At 39.8% G+C, this 19,214-nt stretch overlaps 1 protein-coding gene and 2 non-coding genes across 12 annotated transcripts in view; all 3 read right to left on the bottom strand.

Moving 5' to 3' along the window:
• Positions 1-2,758: 2,758 nt before the first annotated feature.
• Positions 2,759-19,214, bottom strand: part of NOP58 (NOP58 ribonucleoprotein) — a 36,020-nt gene continuing 19,564 nt past the window's right edge. For 6 of the 10 annotated variants that reach the window (XM_077956423.1, XM_077956419.1, XM_077956420.1 and 3 more), the window contains 11 exons: positions 18,020-18,084; positions 15,027-15,161; positions 14,196-14,341; positions 12,405-12,531; positions 9,753-9,916; positions 8,092-8,226; positions 7,706-7,767; positions 5,220-5,353; positions 4,125-4,217; positions 3,424-3,563; positions 2,759-3,034 (listed from right to left, as the gene is read on the bottom strand). In XM_077956423.1, coding sequence (XP_077812549.1) covers positions 2,984-3,034; positions 3,424-3,563; positions 4,125-4,217; positions 5,220-5,353; positions 7,706-7,767; positions 8,092-8,226; positions 9,753-9,916; positions 12,405-12,531; positions 14,196-14,341; positions 15,027-15,161; positions 18,020-18,084 — 1,252 coding nt within the window. In that variant the 3' untranslated portion in view covers positions 2,759-2,983. The remainder of the gene's footprint in view (positions 3,035-3,423; positions 3,564-4,124; positions 4,218-5,219; positions 5,354-7,705; positions 7,768-8,091; positions 8,227-9,752; positions 9,917-12,404; positions 12,532-14,195; positions 14,342-15,026; positions 15,162-18,019; positions 18,085-19,214) is intronic. The other 4 variants (XM_077956426.1, XM_077956425.1, XM_015110637.3 and 1 more) reach the window with 2 other exon arrangements.
• Positions 12,174-12,257, bottom strand: LOC114671627 (small nucleolar RNA SNORD11). Its single transcript, XR_003721661.1, has one exon. It is a non-coding gene; the product is annotated as a small nucleolar RNA SNORD11 (small nucleolar RNA).
• On the bottom strand, positions 14,047-14,134 carry LOC114671628 (small nucleolar RNA SNORD11B). Its single transcript, XR_003721662.1, has one exon. It is a non-coding gene; the product is annotated as a small nucleolar RNA SNORD11B (small nucleolar RNA).

The following is a 19,214-nucleotide window of genomic DNA, read 5'->3' as shown; positions in this document are numbered from 1 at the left end:
GATTTTCTTCCGCCTCTGCCACCCGAGATAGCATGACTAACACCTCTTCTTCTTAGCCCACTCAACATGAAAACAAGTATGAAGATCTTTATGATCACCCACTTCCACTTAATAACAACACTTTTTTCTCTAGCTTACTGTAAGAATACAGTAAATAATACATAACACACATAATGTGTTTTGGCTTTGTTATTGGTGAGGCTTCTGGTCAATAGTAGGCTGTTAGCAGTTAAGTTTTGGGGGAATCATAAGTCATATGCAAAATTTTCAGCTGTGCAGGGGTCAGGCCCCCTAGTCCTTTATTGTTCAAGAATCAACTGCACTTCTTTAAAATTTTTTTTTTTTTTTTTTTTTGAGACTGAGTTTCGCTCTGTCACCCAGGCTGGAGTGCAGTGGCACCATCTCGGCTCACTGCAAGCTCCACCTCCCGGATTCACGCCATTCTCCTGCCTCAACCTCCCGAGTAGCTGGGACTACGGGCGCACGCCACCTCGCCCGGCTAATTTTTTTTTGTATTTTTAGTAGAGACGGGGTTTCACCGTGTTAGCCAGGATGTCTTGATCTCCTGACCTCGTGATCAGCCCACCTCAGCCTCCCGAAGTGCTGGGATTACAGGCATGAGACACCGCGCCTGGCTAAATTTTTTTTAAGAGACAGAGTCTGGCTCTGTCACCCAGACTGGAGTGCTGTGGTGTGACCATGGCTCACTGCAGCCCCAACCTCCTGGACTCAAGCAATCCTCCTGCTTCAGCCTCCCAAGTAGCTAAGGGTTAAGTCTTGACTACCACATAAACTTGTTCACAAGCATTATCTCACATAATTCTCAGAGAAATCCAGTTTCAGATAAGCAAACAGGTTCTGAGAGTTTAAGTAATTTATCCTAGTACTTTGCTACCATGCACATGGACCCTCATCTAGCACCACCTGAGCTTGTGAAAAATGAGGACATCTTGGGCTCCAACCCAGACCTGCATTTTTTTTTTCTGCTGTGGCGGCACTAATAGAGCATCAGATTTACATTTTATCAAGCAAGGTCTCTAGATACTTCCTATGCACACTAGTTAGGGTTTGAGACATTTGGCCCTACTCCATGTTATTCTAAGGGGTACAGCTGGGATAAAGGATGAGCCTGAGCCAAGTCTGAAAATGGTCACAGAGAAGCAACAGATGGATCAGAGAACCCATCAAGGGCAGCAAACAAATCTTTTTCTAAAAGAGCCCTGGGACAGCACTGAAGTTGGAGGAGAGAGGACAGCTCACTCAAGGGCCGTGTAATCTTGCTGAGGAGCCAGAAGGCAATGGACAGACACAGGAGCTCAAACTGGAAAATAGAAATTTCCATTTTTGAAGGGAAATGGAGAATCAGTAGGTTTTCAGCAGAGTTTTGTGGTGCAGCCACAGAAATTCTTCAAATTTACTAATCAAAACTAGGTATATAAAACTCACCCGAGTTTCCGATTTCAAACTAAGTTCACAAGGCTCTTCATCAGAAGTGCTTCAATAGTACCAAGAAGAATAAGAACCTACCTTTTGGTTAGTGTTTTAAACAGTTAAGCCTTCAGCCCTTATGACAGGTGGTTGCTGCAGGATTTAACTATGCTTTCTCTGGGCCTGCAGAAGATTATTCAAATAACTAGAAGTTTATTATTTAGGTTTCTCAAAAACCTATCTTGTTTCGCATGTAAACCTTTTGACTGTACATCTGGGTAGGTGGTTAGGCCATTTTCATCAAAAGTCAGTCATAAACTAAGTCCGTTTTGTCCTAAATTAGGAATGTATCTGCGGTACAAGTGGGTGATGCAAAAATGACAATGCTCTCCTGGGAACAAGATAACCAGCTTTATTATGTAATTTTGTCTAGGGATGGCTGCATGTATTTTATCAATATTTATTTCAAGCAAATTAAATTTGAAGCCTAGTAACATCTCTGAAAGTTTATGTCATTTCATTTTCTACAAATCAATTGGGAGAGATAAAATTGACCATTATCTGTGATTTAGAAATGAGAAAACCAAAGAGGGGCTGTTGACTTGAAAAGCAAAGGTGGAACTCAAAAGCCATAGTCATTCTAGTTTCCACCCACCAACAGCGTTTACTGAATTGGGCTTTAGTAAGATGCCTATGACATATACAAACTGGCAATACGTAACAGTGCTATAAAACTCATGACTCTCATGACTATAAGGTCTACCAGGCTTTAAACACTACCACTCAGAAATAAAGATTTCTCTTTGGCATTCTACTGTCCTACTTTTTTATACCTCATTCCCACTGGCACTTTCTTTTTTCTTATTTTTTTTTCCTCTATTCTCCATTCTTTATGATCACTTTGTACAACCTTTAAAAAAGTCACTTCAGGTTGACTACTTTAAAAACAAATCAGGGTATTAAGAATTATTTCGGTGTGCCTTTTACAATTGCAAACAATAAAGGTAGGGATACTATCTCCCACCCTTCTGAACAGATACTAAAATGTTTTGCTCACCTAATTTTAAAATTTGAACAAGAAACAATATTTAAATAAAGAGAGGTAGAAAGACAATAGGTGGAAAATAAAAAGTAGTCCAAAAAGGCAAAAGAAACACATTAGAGTAGGGTTCTTGAATTGGTCCACTTAGTCACTGCCTTCCAAAAGGTCAAATTTCAAAAAAACTCTCACTTTTCAGTTATAATTATCAAAACAATAATCATCACATGGCAAACTATAGAAGGAGCCAAAGATTCTCTACTCAAGATATAAAGAGATCACAAAATTGTCTTAAAATACAAAGAAAATTTTATTTGTATATCAAAGACTCTAAGAAATGATGACATAAGGTTAACAGAGTTGATGTCAAGACACAAATAGGTTTGAAGTTATAGATGATAAATCACTTTGTTTTACTGAACCTTCCCTTGGTTATGTTAGAGAGCATCCCTGGTATGCTCCCAGTTGAATCTTAAGCATGATGTGTCCAGGTGATACACTTGTAATTCCTTTCTGTTAATCCTCGTTATCTCTTTTTTTTTTCTTTTTCTTCTTTTTCTCTGGACTCTGAAAATAGCCAACAAGAATGCTTTGAAAGAGCTGTAATTGTATGGGTGACTAATCACTTTTCTTCATAAAATGCAAAATCAATCTGTTTCCCTTGAAAACAAATTCAGGGAAAAGATTAAAATTGAAAATATAAAAACCCCACCTATAAAAGTAAGTTTCAGCAAATCATACTCTTCCTCTCAATGCAAACTCAATTTTTAGTAATAAATTCTAGATTTGGGAAATGGCCTTTTATAATGTAAATACAACAAAGCCATTTCACTTTTACCTCCCCATCAATGAAAACCATTTTTTAAAATGCCTGCTCATTTCTGATATAGAAAATAGATTGAAATGTGGAGAACTGGCCCCTCCAAGTGAACATCGATAATTAAAAACAAACATACAGCAATTGCTGTGCTGGTACATGGTTCTTCCTCAGAAAGTGGTTCTTCCTTAATGTGTTTCTTTTTACCCTTTTTCTTCTTCTTCTTCACAGATGTTTCTTCTTCTTCTGCCACTTTTTCTTCTTCTTCCTCTTCTTCAACTGAATAGAGTAAGTGTAAAGGCACAACAAATTAACACTATATCAGATCTCACTCTTTCCAAAAACGTTTGAGTCCTAGGTTTTTTTCTGTCATTCTCATCAACTACCCAATGTTTGTTTTGTTTATTTTATAATTGGGAAGGTTCTCCAAGGCCTACGACTAACTTTAACAAATGATACAGATAGAGCTCAGGCAATTTTCTCACGAGCATGAAATCATGTATAAAAATCAGGATTAAAACAACGGTCATCTGATCTCCAATCATTATTGGGAAGAGAGTCAATTATATTAGAAATGGTTAAGAGCTTGCACTCTGAAGTCAGAAGGCCTGGGTTTAGTCTACTCTCTACAACCCTGAAAAATTGTATTTACCCCTGGTAAAACTACATATCCTCATCTATAAAACTTAAGAATGTCTTATCTTACTAGATTGTTACCGAGACTTAAAAAGATGATGCATAGAAAGTACAAAGTATAATGCTTAGCACACATTACAATAAGGACTCAACACGTAGCTATCATTAGACATTCAGTGACCAGCTGGGTGCAGTGGCTCACACCTGTAATCTCAGCACTTTGGGAGGCTGAGGCGGGAGGATCACTTGAGGTCAGGAGATCAAGACCAGCCTGTCCAACGTGGTGAAATCCTGTCTCTAATAAAAATACAAAAAAAGTTAGCCGGGCCTGGTGGCACATGCCTGTAATCCTAGCTATTCAGGAGGATGAGGCAGGAGAATCACTTGAACCCAGGGGGCGGAGGTTGCAGTCAGCTGAGATCACGCCACTGCACTCCAGCCTGGGTGACAGAGCAAGACTCTGTCTTGTGGGGGGCAAAAAAAAAAAGAGGGAGGAAATTGTGGGATGAAAAATTGACAGATAAATCGGAAAAGCTTATTGGATACACAATTGAGGATACAAAAGACAGAGTTTGGTGCCTCAAATGCTACTAATGGGTTTAGGGATCTCCTTACTTTTCAATAAAAAGAAGCATAAAAGTTAAATAAATTACTTCTCTATCAAGTATACTATCCACATTTGTAGAACATACACTTTTGACCACTAAGCTACTTAGAAACCAAGTTAAAGCAATCATTGTGTTAATGCTTTACTCTTTTGCTAGACTTGCTAGTAGGTGTTCAAGAAACCCAGGTTTAACTAATAATGGGGCCCCTGCTTATCAGCTTCACAAGACAGCCTAGTTAACTGGTGAGCACCTACTGGATATTGTAACTATGACGGCAGGCTACCAGTATGTGTTCCTTCTAGTCCACTCCAGATAACAGAAACAATGAAGAAAATCACTGTACCATCAATTCCATATAACTATAAAACAAAAAATTTTCAACAACCAATTTAGAAAACACATTCCTTTTTTCTCTTAATTCTCAAAATAGTTCATGTAGTAGAAACTCAAGTTTTGGTACTCTTAGTAAAATACCTAATTTGACTAAACTTCTCACATTTCCTCTGTGAAGTCTGATAAATTTAACAATATCATAACTATTCCCAGAGAACATCATGGCATTATTAAAACACCATTAGCGTTCAACGAGCAGTTTTATAATAAAGTGCAATGGCATGTACTTGTAAGACTCACAAAATCCACAGTTCTAAAGAAATGAGTATAAGTTGTGTTAAAAAAAATTCAAACTAACCTTTAACTTTAATCTTGGCTTTTTTTGCTTTCTTTTCAGTAATTTCATCCTCTTTATCTACCTGTTCTATTTTGCGTTTTTTAGAACAGGTTGGAAGTGTGGAGTCACCAGAAGGATCGTACGTCTTCACTTCACTGAAAGACCCAAAAAGTTTTAGAAAATCTCTACAAGTATCTGTAATTGAAATAATTCTCAAGAGATAAAGAAAATGCCATTAGATAATACTTACATAAGCACACAATGTTGTTTCATTTTAGTGGCTTTGGGGTAGTTTATGAAGACTAATAGTTTCCAAAAGTTAAAGGTATTAATATTTTTCAAGTAGGTCAATCACATTCAAGAGAAGTGGTGAGCTAAATGAATTCTGATTTAGTAATCAATGTAGTTACTATGGTACAGGAAAACACTCAATCAGCATGGGGGAAATGAAAGAAGAAAATGTCTTCACACCTAACTAGAAAGTGAAAAATGAACCAATCCAACTTTCAGAACACTGCGCAATTAAATGGAAAAAAAAAAAAAAAAAGCAAAACAAAAAATCTAAACCAAGCTTAGTATAGAAGTCTTCATCACAAGATCACAAGCAGAACAAGAAAGGATACAAATACATACACATGGAAAAGATTCCTTAGAACCCAACATTTGCTTTTGTTCTAATGTAAGCAGGAAGAAAATACTGAAATGAGTGCCTAAAATGTGAACTGATGCTTTAACTGCATATGTTTAAAGTAAAAAGCATTAATTGCACAGGAACATTAAAAAAATTGGTTCAAAACAAGTTAAAAAACGTTCTGTTTCTTAAGCAGATTTGTAAACTGCATGACTAATTTTTATAGGTTAAAGACATTTACAATTTAAGAAACAAAGACCCATGTTTGTTGTCAACTAGAGATAATAAGTTACAGACTGTAAATATTGCAGAATGTATGGCTATTGTAGAAAGCTTGGAAAATTCACAAAAAAGAAAATGTGAATGCCCACAGAAACACATTTGATTTCCTTCCAGAACACACTAATTATACTTAAATATGTATTTATAATTGCTAATGTTACTATATAGTGCTCTCTTCATCCACTTATAGTGTAAGATTTTACTATTAAAATTCTTGAAGGAGGCCAGGCGCTGTGGCTCACGCCTGTAATCCTAGCACTTTGGGAGGCCGAGGCAGGTGGATCATGAGGTCAGGAGATCGAGACCATCCCGGCCAACATGGTGTAATTCCGGCTCTACTAAAAATACAAAAATTAGCTGGATGTGGTGGTATATGCCTGTAATCCTAGCTACTTGGGAGGCTGAGGCAGGAGAATCTCTTGAACCGGGGAGTCAGAGGTTGCAGTGAGCCAGGATCACGCCACTGCACTCCAGCCTGGCAACAGAGAGAGACTCCATCTCAAAAAAATAAATAAATAAATAAAATTTAAAAACCAAATAAATAAATTCTTGAAGGTTTATGAGCCCTGAAAGTATAATTTATTGGGTAATGACTGGGAACATTTTGAAGAATCTTGATACATACTGTGAAATGGCTTCCTAGAATAGCTATACCACATTCTGCCTCCACCATGACAACCTCACCAGCATTGAGCATTACCTCAAATAATAAGCCAAATACCCCTCCACATACAAATCTTTTGTTAATCTGATAGTTAAGTTTGAATGCTTTATCGTGCCTCAGCCATTTTTAGACTTGTTTTCTGTCTTTATACTTTTTACAAAATAGTTTTCTGTAGGGACTAACTCTGAATGAACTTTTTTTTGAGACGGAGTTTTGCTCTTGTTGCCCAGCCTGGAGTGGAATGGCGCAATCTCAGCTCACTGCACCCCTCCGCCTCCCGGGTTTCAAGCGATTCTCCTGCCTCAGCCTCCGAAGTGGCTGGGATTACAGGCGCCCGCCAGCACGCCCAGATAATTTTTTGTATTTTTAGTGGAGACGGGGTTTCACCACGTTGGCTAGGCTGGTGTTGAACTCCTGACCTCAGGTGATCTGCCCGCCTCGGCCTCGCAAAGTGCTGGGATTACAGGCAGGAGCCACTATGCCCGGCTGAATGAGCTTTTTGATAAAGAACATATTATAGAGAAACTTTAGATTTAAAAATTTACTATCAATGTCTGGAAATGAATAAATACGTATATGAATGAAAAGTAGAAGTTAATGTGGAAAACTAAATGGCACGGAAAAAAATTAGGGGTGCACAACATGGTTAACTACAGTTAACAATGTGTTATATTCTTAAAAATTGCTAAGTAGATTTTAAGATGTCCTCACTACAAAAAAAAGTATGTAAGACAATGCATGTTAATGAGCTTGACTTAATCATTCCTCAATGTGCACATTTTCCAAAGTAACATGTACACAATAAACAATTTTTGTCAATTAAATAAATTTGAAAAACTATGGGCACATCAAAGTGAAATTTACAAAATCGCTGTCAATAATTAACATTTAAAAAAACTATTCACCCCATTGTCACTTAAATGTACTCACCTTTTGTGTTCATATTTTTCTGTTTTTGCTAATGCCTTTCCTGTTCCACTTATTTTTCTTATCTAAGACGAAAAGGAAAAATTACAAATACAATTCTAAGTCACTTTATAATACACTAAACAGTCTAGTGAATCAGTGGGCCAGCAAACAATTTCTGCTATTTTTTGTTATTTTGAATAGCATATCCTAATGGCAAATGCTATTGTATACATCAATTATTGGTAAATAATAGCAATTGTTAATAGTAGGCACAAAAAGAATACTTTAGACATACTAACAAGGATCATAAAACTGTTTAGCAGATAAAGTAACTTCATAAATTTACTCAATTTATTAACTTTTGACAGTTTAATACTTCTGGAATAAGCATGATGTGGTATTCTTACCCCTCTATCTTCCAAAGTTCTCAACCTGGCCTCTAATTTGGCTCTGTTCTCAACTCCCATTGCAGAACTTGAATCCTCACCAAAAGCATCATAACGGATAGCCAAAACAGTTTTCGCTGCCAGCATTCGAGAAATCTAATAGAAAAACATGAAGAACTATATTCCATGTTCAGATGTAAAATCCTCAATAACTGGCTCATGAGACAGTTCCAGCAAATTATCACATTTATTCCAGGATGTTATGAAACTATTATGAATCATACAATTCAAATCATCCATCGTATTTCAATCTTTGCCACAATCTAATGGCCATACATTACCACCAATTCTGTGGCTGAAAAGATTTTATAGCAGTTCCTGTCAAAAATTAGCTCAAACTGGATTTTGTAAAATTACTTTACTTTCTACCCACTGACATTAGTTCTGTGCCTTGAGGTCATTCACAACAAGTGCATCTTTTTCCCCATAACTTAAATATGTGTGGGTTCTGACTGGGCACAGTGGCTCAGCCTGTAACCCCAGCACTTTGGGAGGCCGAGGCGGGTGGATCACGAGGTCAGGAGATCGAGACCATCCTGGCCAACATGGTGAAAACCCGTCTCTACTAAAAACACAAAAAATTGGCTGGAAGTGGTGGCGGGCACCTGTAGTCCCAGCTACTCGGGAGGCTGAGGCAGGAAAATGGTGTGAACTCAGGAGGTGGAGGTTGCAGTGAGCCGAGATCGCACTACTGCACTCCAGCCTGGGCGACAGAAAGAGACTCCGTCTCAAAAAATAAATAAATAAATAAATAATAAAAAGTGTGGGTTCTTTTTCAACCTAATTAACATTTTATTTTATTGCACCCTTTATTTCCCTCCACCACTCTGCTCTAAATTTTATCAAATTTCAGTTTAGTTCTGTTAAACAACACATCTTTCAAAAACATTGGAAGTACTTAACTTGTCTAAGCCTCAGTTTCATCATCTGTAAAACAGATACCTACATCTCATAAGGCTACTAAAGATTTAGGATGGGCACGGGTGCTCACACCTGTAATCTCAGCACTCTGGGAAGCCAAAGTGGGTGGATCACGAGGTCAGGAATTCGAGACCAGCCTGGCCAACATGGTGAAACCCGTCTCCACTAAAAATACAAAAATTAGCCAGGTGTGCACATGCCTATAGTCCCAGCTACTCAGGAGGGTGAGACAGGAGAATTGCTTGAACCCAGGAGGTGGAGGTTGTAGTGAGCCGAGATCAAGCCACTTGCACTCCAGCCTGGCAACAGAGCAGGACGCCGTCTCAAAAAAAAAAAAAAAAAAAGGTTTAGTGAATTCTGTCAAAGTGTTTTAGCATAATGCATATACTATTGTTTATGATTCATAAATGTTAGATTTTTTTTTCCTGCCAGAGATAATATTTTCAGTGTGCCAACCACAGGGAGATCCTAGGGGAAAAAAAAATACTAACACAATGAAGAAACTGGCTTTAAATCAACAGATAACAATTTCTTCTAACTTTATCCTTCAGTGTACACAAAGTGCTTTTTATTTAAATAACTCACCATTCTCTAACGAGAAAGAGACAATAGAAAGATTTAATGTGTACTACAGAAGAAAAAAGGGTTGTAAAAAATGAAGAAGTCCAACCTCAAAAACAAAACAAAACCCTGTAACACACCTTTCCTTTGTGTTTGGGACTTGTCTGGCCTACGAGTGAAGCATGATAAATGAGACCGTACTTAGGGGTATCCCGTCTAGATTTGAGGGCTCTGAAGAGTGCCTTTTCTGCTCCAAGAATCTGAACGGTAGAAGCTGCATGCTTGGCCAAATTCAAAAGAGAACCTATAAAAGAAAAAAGTTACCAAGAATGCACCTTCAAATATATGAATGTTCCATGTACTAAAACAAAAGACCTATACAATATTATAGCCACCACAATAAATAAAAATCACATATAATATAGAATTCTATAATCCAGAATTCCCTAAAAACCTTGATGTTTCATTTGTAATTCCTTCATTAGCACAAGCAGGTTTGCAATGAATGCCTAGGACAAACTGAAGGTTAAGCTTATTAAGTCCAATGTCTCTATTCACCTGAGAGATGGTAGTACCATTCTATATTTCATTAGTGTACTACAGGAGTGACATAAATGTCACACACAGGAACACTAGGTTTTAAGTCTCTTGCCACCCCACTCAGCTCCCCCGCCATCCCTATCTACCCATTAGTCACTTTTGTAGCCCTCTCCGTGGTGCAGTAGTACTGCAGTGCTTATATTCAAGTAAACAATGCACAAAAATAGTTATGCTGGCATATTTTTTTTTTTTGAGATGGAGTTTTGCTGTCGCACAGGCTGGAGTGCAGTGGCACGACCCTGGTTCACTGTATCCTCTGCCTCTCAGGTTTAAGCAATTATCTGCCTCGCCCTCCTGAGTAGCTGGGATTACAGGCGCCCACCACCACGCCCAGCTAATTTTTTTCGTATTTTTAGTAGAGACAGGGTTTCACCATCTTGGCCAGGCTGATCTTGAACTCCTGACCTTGTGAGCCACCCTACTCGGCCTTCCAGAGTGCTGGGATTACAGGTGTGACCCACTGCCCCTGGCTGCTGGAATATTGTTATAACTGTTCTATTATTACTGTTGTTCATATCCCACTGTACCTAATTTATAAATTAAGCTTTATTGTAGATATGTATGTTTAGGAAAAAACAGTATATACAGTATAGGGTTCAGTACTATCCTCTGTTTCAAACATCCTTGGGAGAGCTTAGAATATATCCCCATAAATAGCTGGGGACTATTGTTATCAACATGCTGCTTAGTTGGATATGCTGAATAGAATATTTATTGTCAGAAAACAGACTCAATATTAATGCTATGAATTTAAGCACTAGACATAGTTTAAAAAGTGTAATAAATACATAGTTCCTTTTTTTTGAGATGGAGTTTCGCTCTTGTCGCCCAGGCTGGAGTGCAATGTCACAATCTCGGTTCACTGCAACCTCTACCTGCTGGGTTCAAGTGATTCTCCTGCCTCAGCCTCCCAAGTAGCTGGGATTACAGGCTCACGCCACCAAGGCCAGCTAATTTTTGTGTTATTAGTAGAGATGGAATTTTACGATGTTGGCCAGGATGGCCTCGAACTCCTGACCTCAGGTGATTCACCCACCTCAGCCTCTCAAAGTGTTGGGATTATAGGTGTAAGCCACCACGCCTGGCCAACAAACACATACTTCTATTAACCCCTGCCATTGCTTACTGCTACAAGTTTAGCTGTACCTATGAAAATGGGTGGAGGCAATGAAATCATCTGATCTTATAGCTGAGGGCACTTGAATGAAATCTTTGATTAATGATGCAGCTAAAGGATATGCCAGGTCAGGCGCAGTGGCTCATGCCTGTAATCCCAACACTTTGGGAGGCCGAGGTGGGCAGATCACCTGAGGTCAGGTGTTTGAGACCAGCCTGGCCAACATGGCAAAAACCCTGTCTCAACTAAAAATGTAACAATTAGCCAGGCATGGTGGCAGCGCACGCCTGTAATTCCAGCAACTTAGGAGGCTGAGGCAGGACAATTGCTTGAACCCGGGAGGCGGAGGTTGCAGTGAGCCACTGCACTCCAGCCAGTGTAACAGACTGAAACTCCGTCTCAAACCAACAAACAAAAAAGGAGTTATGCTGTTTTAAACACTCTGATGCAGATGATATGGGATCTTTTTTGATGGATTATAACAATGTCTCCAAGTAACATAAAAATGATGAATCAGCACTTCATTGTATTTGTAGGTATTCAATTACATAGCATTTTAATTATAGCATATCATCCTTATAATACTGCCATACACATATACAAAGTTTTATTATAAATCAGTTGTTGAAAATATTTTTCAAAGTCAAACATATTACATCCGCACACTCAATAGTGAAACTAAGATAATCAATCGAGGGCATAAATCCTCTACAGTGATTTCTTAAAACTGTATTTAAATCTAGGTCTAGTGAGTTTTTATTATGAAAATGTTAACTGTTTTATCCTTCTGCATGCATCTGATTATTCTAATTAACCATAACAAACTTCTAACAATGGACTACAAGTGTCTCAGAAGAGGTAGTGACTAAAGATGCCTTCATTATCCAAAAGGAAATCAGGCAAACAAATAGAAATCATCATTGAACACCTGGCCCTTAGTGATCTCCTACATACCATCTACTTTTGTGTTATTAGCTAAAATTTCTTTAATAGCTGTGGTTTAAAGATGTAAACAAAATCCTAACCAGAAAATACTTCAAACACTCATATTTACAAACTACATTAAAACCATCACCTGCATGAGCAATAAGCCGTGCTCCAACTAATTCCCCAACCATGACTGTAACATTGGGTGCAATGGCCATCATTCGATTTTGCAGATATTCATAGAGCTGGGTTCGATATTCAGAGATTTCAATCACCTAGTATAAGGAATAAAGTGAGTCACAAATATCATGAGTAAAAACAGTATAAAATTCCTGTCTAAAACACTGGAGCCCTCAATCATGAAAGAGCAGCTACACAACCCTGGGTACATCAACTATGCCTAACATCAGTTTTCTTTTTGTTTTTTGAGACAGAGTCTTGCTCTGTCACCAGGCTGGAGTGCAGTGGTGCAATCTCGTGACGTCGTGATCCTAATATCAGTTTTCTATAAAATGGCTGTAGTGAGGACTTTCTTATGTAATGTATGTAAACTACCTAGTCCACTGCCTGAAAATGTAACTGTACTTTTAGAAGATTCTAGGCCAGGCACGGTGGCTCATGCCTGTAATCCCAGCACTTTGGGAGGCCGAGGCGAGCGGATCATGAGGTTAGGAGATTGAGACCATCCTGGCTAACACGGTGAAACCCCGTCTCTACTAAAAAATCAAAAAAACAAAAACAAAAACAAAACAAACAAAAAAAATCTAGCCAGGCCTGGTGACAGGCGCCTGTAGTCCCAGCTACTCGGGAGGCTGAGGCAAGAGACTGGCATGAAACCGGGAGGCGGAGCTTGCAGTGAGCTGAGATCGTGCCACTGCACTCCAGCCTGGGAGACAGGCGAGACTCTGTCTCAAAAAAAAAAAAAAAAAAAATTTAAGCGCTAAGCAGCTCCTAGGCCCAATGGCTCTCGCCTGTAGTTCCAGCACTTTGGGAGGTCGAGGCAGGTGGATCACAAGGTCAGGAGTTCAAGACCAGCCTGGCCAACATGTGAAACCCCATCTCTACTAAAAATAAAAAAATTAGCTGGGCATGGTGGCACGTGCCTGTAATCCCAGCTACTCGGGAGACTGAGGCAGGAGAATCGCTTAAACTGGGACCTGGGAGGTAGAGGTAGCAATGAGCCTGAGAATGTGCCACTGCACTCCAGCCTGGGCTATAGAGCGAGACTCTGTCTCCCAAAAAAAAAAAAGTTTCTAAGCAATAAACATTTGTGTCATGCTCTCTTTAATTCCCATATGACTATCTTCAAATCTGAAAGAAAAAAAAAAAAATCACAAGATATAGACATAAAACTCAGAATTAAAAAGCTCAATCCATAATTCTCTGCCATCCTTTTTGTTTTTTTTTTTTGAGATGGAGTTTTGCTCTTTTTGCCCAGGTTGGATGCAATGGTGCCATCTCGGCTCACTGCAACCTCTACCTCCCTAGTTCAAGCGATTCTGTCTCAGCCTCCTGAGTAGCTGGGATTACAGGTGCATGCCACCACGCACAGCTAATTTTTGTATTTTTAGCAGAGATGGGGTTTCATTATATTGGTCAGGCTGGTCTCAAACTCCTGACCTCAGGTGATTCACTTTGGCCTCCCAAAGTGCAGGGATTACAGGCGTGAGCCAACACGCCCAGCGTCTTCTCTGCTGTCTTAATTGATTTTTGGTTAATTCATTATTCAGACGATGATTGTAAATTACTTCCTTTTAATATGTATTTCCCCCTTTTAAGTATACAAATCATGATGGCATCAGATGAGGTAGTGACTGAACACCCTCATATTTATGTTATCAGGTGAACAACAGTAAGTGTAAATCATCATTGCCATCAGAAAAATTAGCATTATAGAGCTGGTAACACCACAACTAGATTCTCCAGAAGTAAAATTTACCTGGGTGCAAAGATGCAGAATATTGCAAATATCTTCTTCTGAAACCTCTGTTCCCATTGATATCTCTGCAGCTGCTTTCACTTCTGCTTCAACTTCTTCCGGCAGCAACTCAGAAAGTTTGGCAGAGGCATAGTTCTTCCTATCGCCTATGGAATGTTTGCAGAGGATGAGGGAGAATCACTCTTCAACAAATTATATAAAATCCAGCAAACAGTCAAAAGAAAAAGTAGAAAGCCAATGAAAAGGATGCCTAAACAAAACAAAAAAATGAAGAAGTTTGACCTAGTATAATAGTTTTCCTCATTTAAGGGTTTAAGTTTAGACATGAAATGTCTCCTCAACACCTTCCTCCAAAAAATAATCAGAGTAAAAACAAGACAAAATATGCCACAAAACTTATTACAGAAAATAAGTAGCAAAAATTTAAAAAGACAGGACTAATAATAATGTCACAGACAATTTTATACTAAAGCTGGGGCCAGTAATTTGTAAGTCAAGTAAACCATGAATCAATCAAGTTCCTTTGCACATTAACAAAAATCAACCAATCAAGTTCCTCTGTATATTAACAGTAGAGACAGCAATCCTGTCTGTAACACTAAATACAGCTATTTAGTATTAAGTACTAATGTCATGTCACAGGCCATCAAAATCTAAGTTAAAATTCATTTTGTTTCTTAAATTTAAGACACTAAATTGCTACATTTCCCAAATACATAGAAATTGCAAAAACCCTGGGAATCTTGCTTAACAAAATGCTATACGTTACGTTTTAGGATGCAATCAAATTCATTTACTTTCAATGCCTTAAAGGATGAACAAATTACTCACCAACTTTCTGTAAACACTTGCAGTATGTCAAATTATCTGAAATAATTTTTCCTAATTCAGGGAAATGCCAGCCGTACCATTCTCTACATCGCATAATGTAGTTGTTTAGTTCTTTATCCAAGTCATCTAACAAAGCTGTAGTAGATTAAAAACAAACAAAAACAAAAACAAAAGAAAACCAGGAACTTAAAGGGATTTATTGTGGTAAAATATACACAATATAAAATTTAACACTTCAGGCCGGGTGCAGTGGCTCATGTCTGTAATCCCAGCACTTTGGAAGGCCGAGACAGGCAGATCATGAGGTCAGAAGTTTGAGACCTGCCTGGCCAACATGGTGAAACTCCGTCTCTACTAACAATACAAAAATTAGCCAGGCATGGTGGCTCATGTCTGTAACCCCAGGTACTCTAGAGGGCTGAGGCAGAAGAATCACTTGAACCCAGAAGGTGGAGGCTGCAGTGAGCCGAGATAATGCCACTGCATTCCAGCCTGGGTGACAGAGCAAGACTGTGTCATAAAAAATAAAAAAACAATAATAACATTTCAACCATTTTCAAGTGTACCATTCAGTAGCATTAAGTACATTTATGATGTTATGCAACCATTACCACTATCTATTTCCAGAGCAATTTTATCATCAGAAACTGAAAAATTCTGTACCCATTAAATAGTAACTCATTCCCACCTTCTCCCCAACCTCTAGTTATCTCTATACTTCGGTCTCTGAGTTCACCTATTTTAGGTACTTCATATAAGCAGAATCATGCAGTACTTTGTGACTATTTCACTCAGCGTAAGAAATGAAATGTGTGTCAGAATTTCCTTTCTTTTTAAGGCTGGCTGACATTCCACTGTGTGTAGAGGCTGGGTGTACGTTATCCAAATTGCTTGGGACCAGAGGTATTTCAGAGTATTTGCAAACACATGTGAGGTTATTTTGAGGATGGGACTCTTTTGAGATGGAGTCTCGCTCTGTCGCCCAGGCTGGAGTGCAGTGGTGCAGTCTCGGCTCACTGCAAGCTCTGCCTCCCGGGTTCATGCCATTTTCCTGCCTCAGCCTCCCAAGTAGCTGGGACTACAGGCGCCCGCCATCACGCCTGGCTAATTTCTTGTATTTTTAGCAGAGACGGGGTATCACCGTGTTAGCCAGGATGGTCTCGATCTCCTGACCTTGTGATCCGCCCGCCTCGGCCTCCCAAAGTGCTGGGATTACAGGCATGAGCCACTGCGCCTGGCCGTTTTACGTAATATTTTAAAGAATTTTGTGCATAAAACAAAGTTTTGACTGTGGCCTATCACATGTGGTCAGGTGTAGAGTTTTCCACTTGTGGATTCGTGTGGTAGCACAAAAAGGTTTAGATTTTAGAGCATTTTGAATTTCAGATTAGAGACATTCAAGCTGCATCCACAAGGCAGTTTATCCATTCATCTGTTAAAAGGTATCTGGGTTGTTTCCACTGTTTGGTTTTGTAAATAACTGTTATGAACATTGGTGTGCAAGGAACTCTGAGTTCTTGTTTTTAATTCTTTGGGGTATAAATCTAGGAAAGGACTTGCTGCTTGAACACATTTCTTTTTTTCTCTTTTTGGAGATAGAGTCTAACTCCATCACCCAGGATGGAGTGCAGTGGCGCAATCTCAGCTCACTGCAACCTCTGCTTTCTGGGTTCAAGTGATTCTCCTTCCTCAGCCTCTTAAGTGGCTGGGACTATAGGCGCACACCACCTCAACTGGCTACTATTTTGCATTTTTAGTGAAGACAGGGTTTCACCATGTTAGCCAGGCTGCTCTTGAACTCCTGAGTGCAGGCAGTTCACCTGCCTTGGCCTCCCAAAGTGCTAGGATTACAGGTGTGAGCCACTGCGCCCAGCCGAATACTTTTTTGTTTTTTTGAGACGGAGTGCTGCTCATGGTGTCCAGGCTAGAGTGAAATTGTGTGATCTCAGCCGACTGCAACTGCCAACTCTCGGGTTCAAGTGATTCTCCTCCCTCAGCCTCCTGAGTAGCTGGAATTACAGGTGCCTACCATCATGCTCAGCTAATTTTTGTATTTTTTTACTAAAGATTGGGTTTCACCATGTTGGCCAGGTCTCAAACTCCCGACCTCAGGTGATCCACCAGCCTTGGCCTCCCAAAGTGTTGCGATTATAGGCGTGAGCCAAGGCCAAATGCATTTCTAAAATAGAAATATGATTAAGATTTTGAGTTTTGTGGGGTTTTTTTTTTGTGAGATGGAGATTTGCTCTTGTTGCCCAGGCTGGAGTGCAATGGCGCTGTCTCGACTCACTACAACCTCTGCCTCCAGGGTTCAAGTGATTCTCCTGCCTCAGTCTCCCAAATAGCTGGGACTACAGGCATGCACCACCAAGTCTGGTTAATTTTGTACTTTTAGTAAAGACGGGACTTCTCCATGTTGGTCAGGCTGGTCTCGAACTCCCGACCTCAGGTGATCCTCCCGCCTCAGCCTCCCAAAGTGCTGGGATTACAGGCATGAGCCACTGTGCCTGGCAGCTTTTCAGCTTTCTAAAAATCATTTAATGACACAGCAGAACATACAACTACAAAGATTCCACTTATGTTTTTAACATTTTCATGGAAAAACAGAAATGAATTAATTAATGTAATGTTAACTCTGTGATTCATATAATCTCCAAATAGTCAACCTCTGCCTCCTGGGTTCAAGCGATTATCCTGCCTCAGCCTCCTGAGTAGCTGGGATTACAGGTGCACACCACCATGCACATTTAATTTTTTTGTATTTTTAGTAGAGACAGGGTTTTGCCATGTCGGGCAGACTGGTCTTGAACTCCTGACTTCAGGTGATTTGCCCACGTCGGCTTTCCAAAGTGCTGGGATTAAAGGCGTGAGCCACCACACCTGGCCTCCTTTCTCTTTCTCAACAGATAGAATCATAAAAGATACAGTTTCAACAGTATGAAAACGCATGAAGGACAGAGCAACAAATCAGACTTTGCATGTACTATACTTACAAATTGCCTGAACAATCATTGTGTCTACTTTATCAGCGCTAAATTTCAATCTATATCGAGACAGGCTGGGAAAAAAGGGGAAAATAAATTAGTAAGATAGCATCTAGGGAAAGCATTTAAATTAACACCTTAAAGTTTTGTTTTTTTTTTTTTTAACTCAAATCAGCCTGTAGTCAGAGCTATAATTGGTTTTTCTAAGAAGAAAAATCAGCTAAGTAGAAATGCACCATGCAAGATCAGAAAATACACACTAAAAAAACCACAAAAAACTATGTATACTGCTACCACCTGTATTTCTGTAACATGAATGAGTTTATGTATGAGTGACAAATCGAATAAGCTGTGTAATACAAAAGTCATATTGGACTGGACATGGTGGCTCACGCCTGTAATCCCAGCACTTTGGGAGGCCAAGGTGGGCAGACCACCTGTTAGCAGTTCGAGACCAACCTGGCCAACATGGCGAAACCATGTCTCTACTAAAAATACAAAAATTAGCCAGGTATGATGGGGCATGCCTGAATCTCAGCTACTGTGGAGGCTGAGGCAGGAGAATCGCTTGAACCGGGGAGGCAGAGGTGGCAGTGAGCTGAGATTGCGTGCTACTGTACTCCAGCCTGGGCAACATAGCCAAGACTCCGTCTCAAAAACAAGCCATATTGGTTCATGCAATCTTTTATAGCACGTATTAAGCTTTATACTACCAGTTAAGAACTTTGCTGGGCACGGTGGCTCACACCTATAATCCCAGCACTTTGGAAGGCAGAGGCGGGTGGATCACGAGCTCAGGAGATTGAGACCATCCTGGCTAACACGGTGAAACCCCGTCTCTACTAAAAATACAAAAAAATTAGCCGGGCATGGTGGCGAGCGCCTGTAGTCCCAGCTACTTGGGAGACTAAGGCAGGAGAATGGCGTGAACCCGGGAGGAGGAGTTTGCAGTGAGCCGAGATTGCACCACTGCACTCCAGCCTGGGCAACAGAGGGAGACTCCGTCTCAAAAAAAAAAAAAAAAAGAATTTTGCAGCACTCTTAACATCTGAAAACAGGCCGGGCGCGGTGGCTCAAGCCTGTAATCCCAGCACTTTGGGAGGCCAAGGCGGGCGGATCACAAGGTCAGGAGATCGAGACCACAGTGAAACCCCGTCTCTACTAAAAATACAAAAAATTAGCGGGGCGCGGTGGCGGGCGCCTG

The sequence above is a fragment of the Macaca mulatta genome, chromosome 12 (genome assembly GCF_049350105.2).
Source record: "Macaca mulatta isolate MMU2019108-1 chromosome 12, T2T-MMU8v2.0, whole genome shotgun sequence".
In the NCBI taxonomy this organism is placed as follows: Eukaryota; Metazoa; Chordata; class Mammalia; order Primates; family Cercopithecidae; genus Macaca; species Macaca mulatta.
Note: the sequence above shows the minus strand (reverse complement) of the source record. Positions and strands in the feature narration are given on the sequence as shown.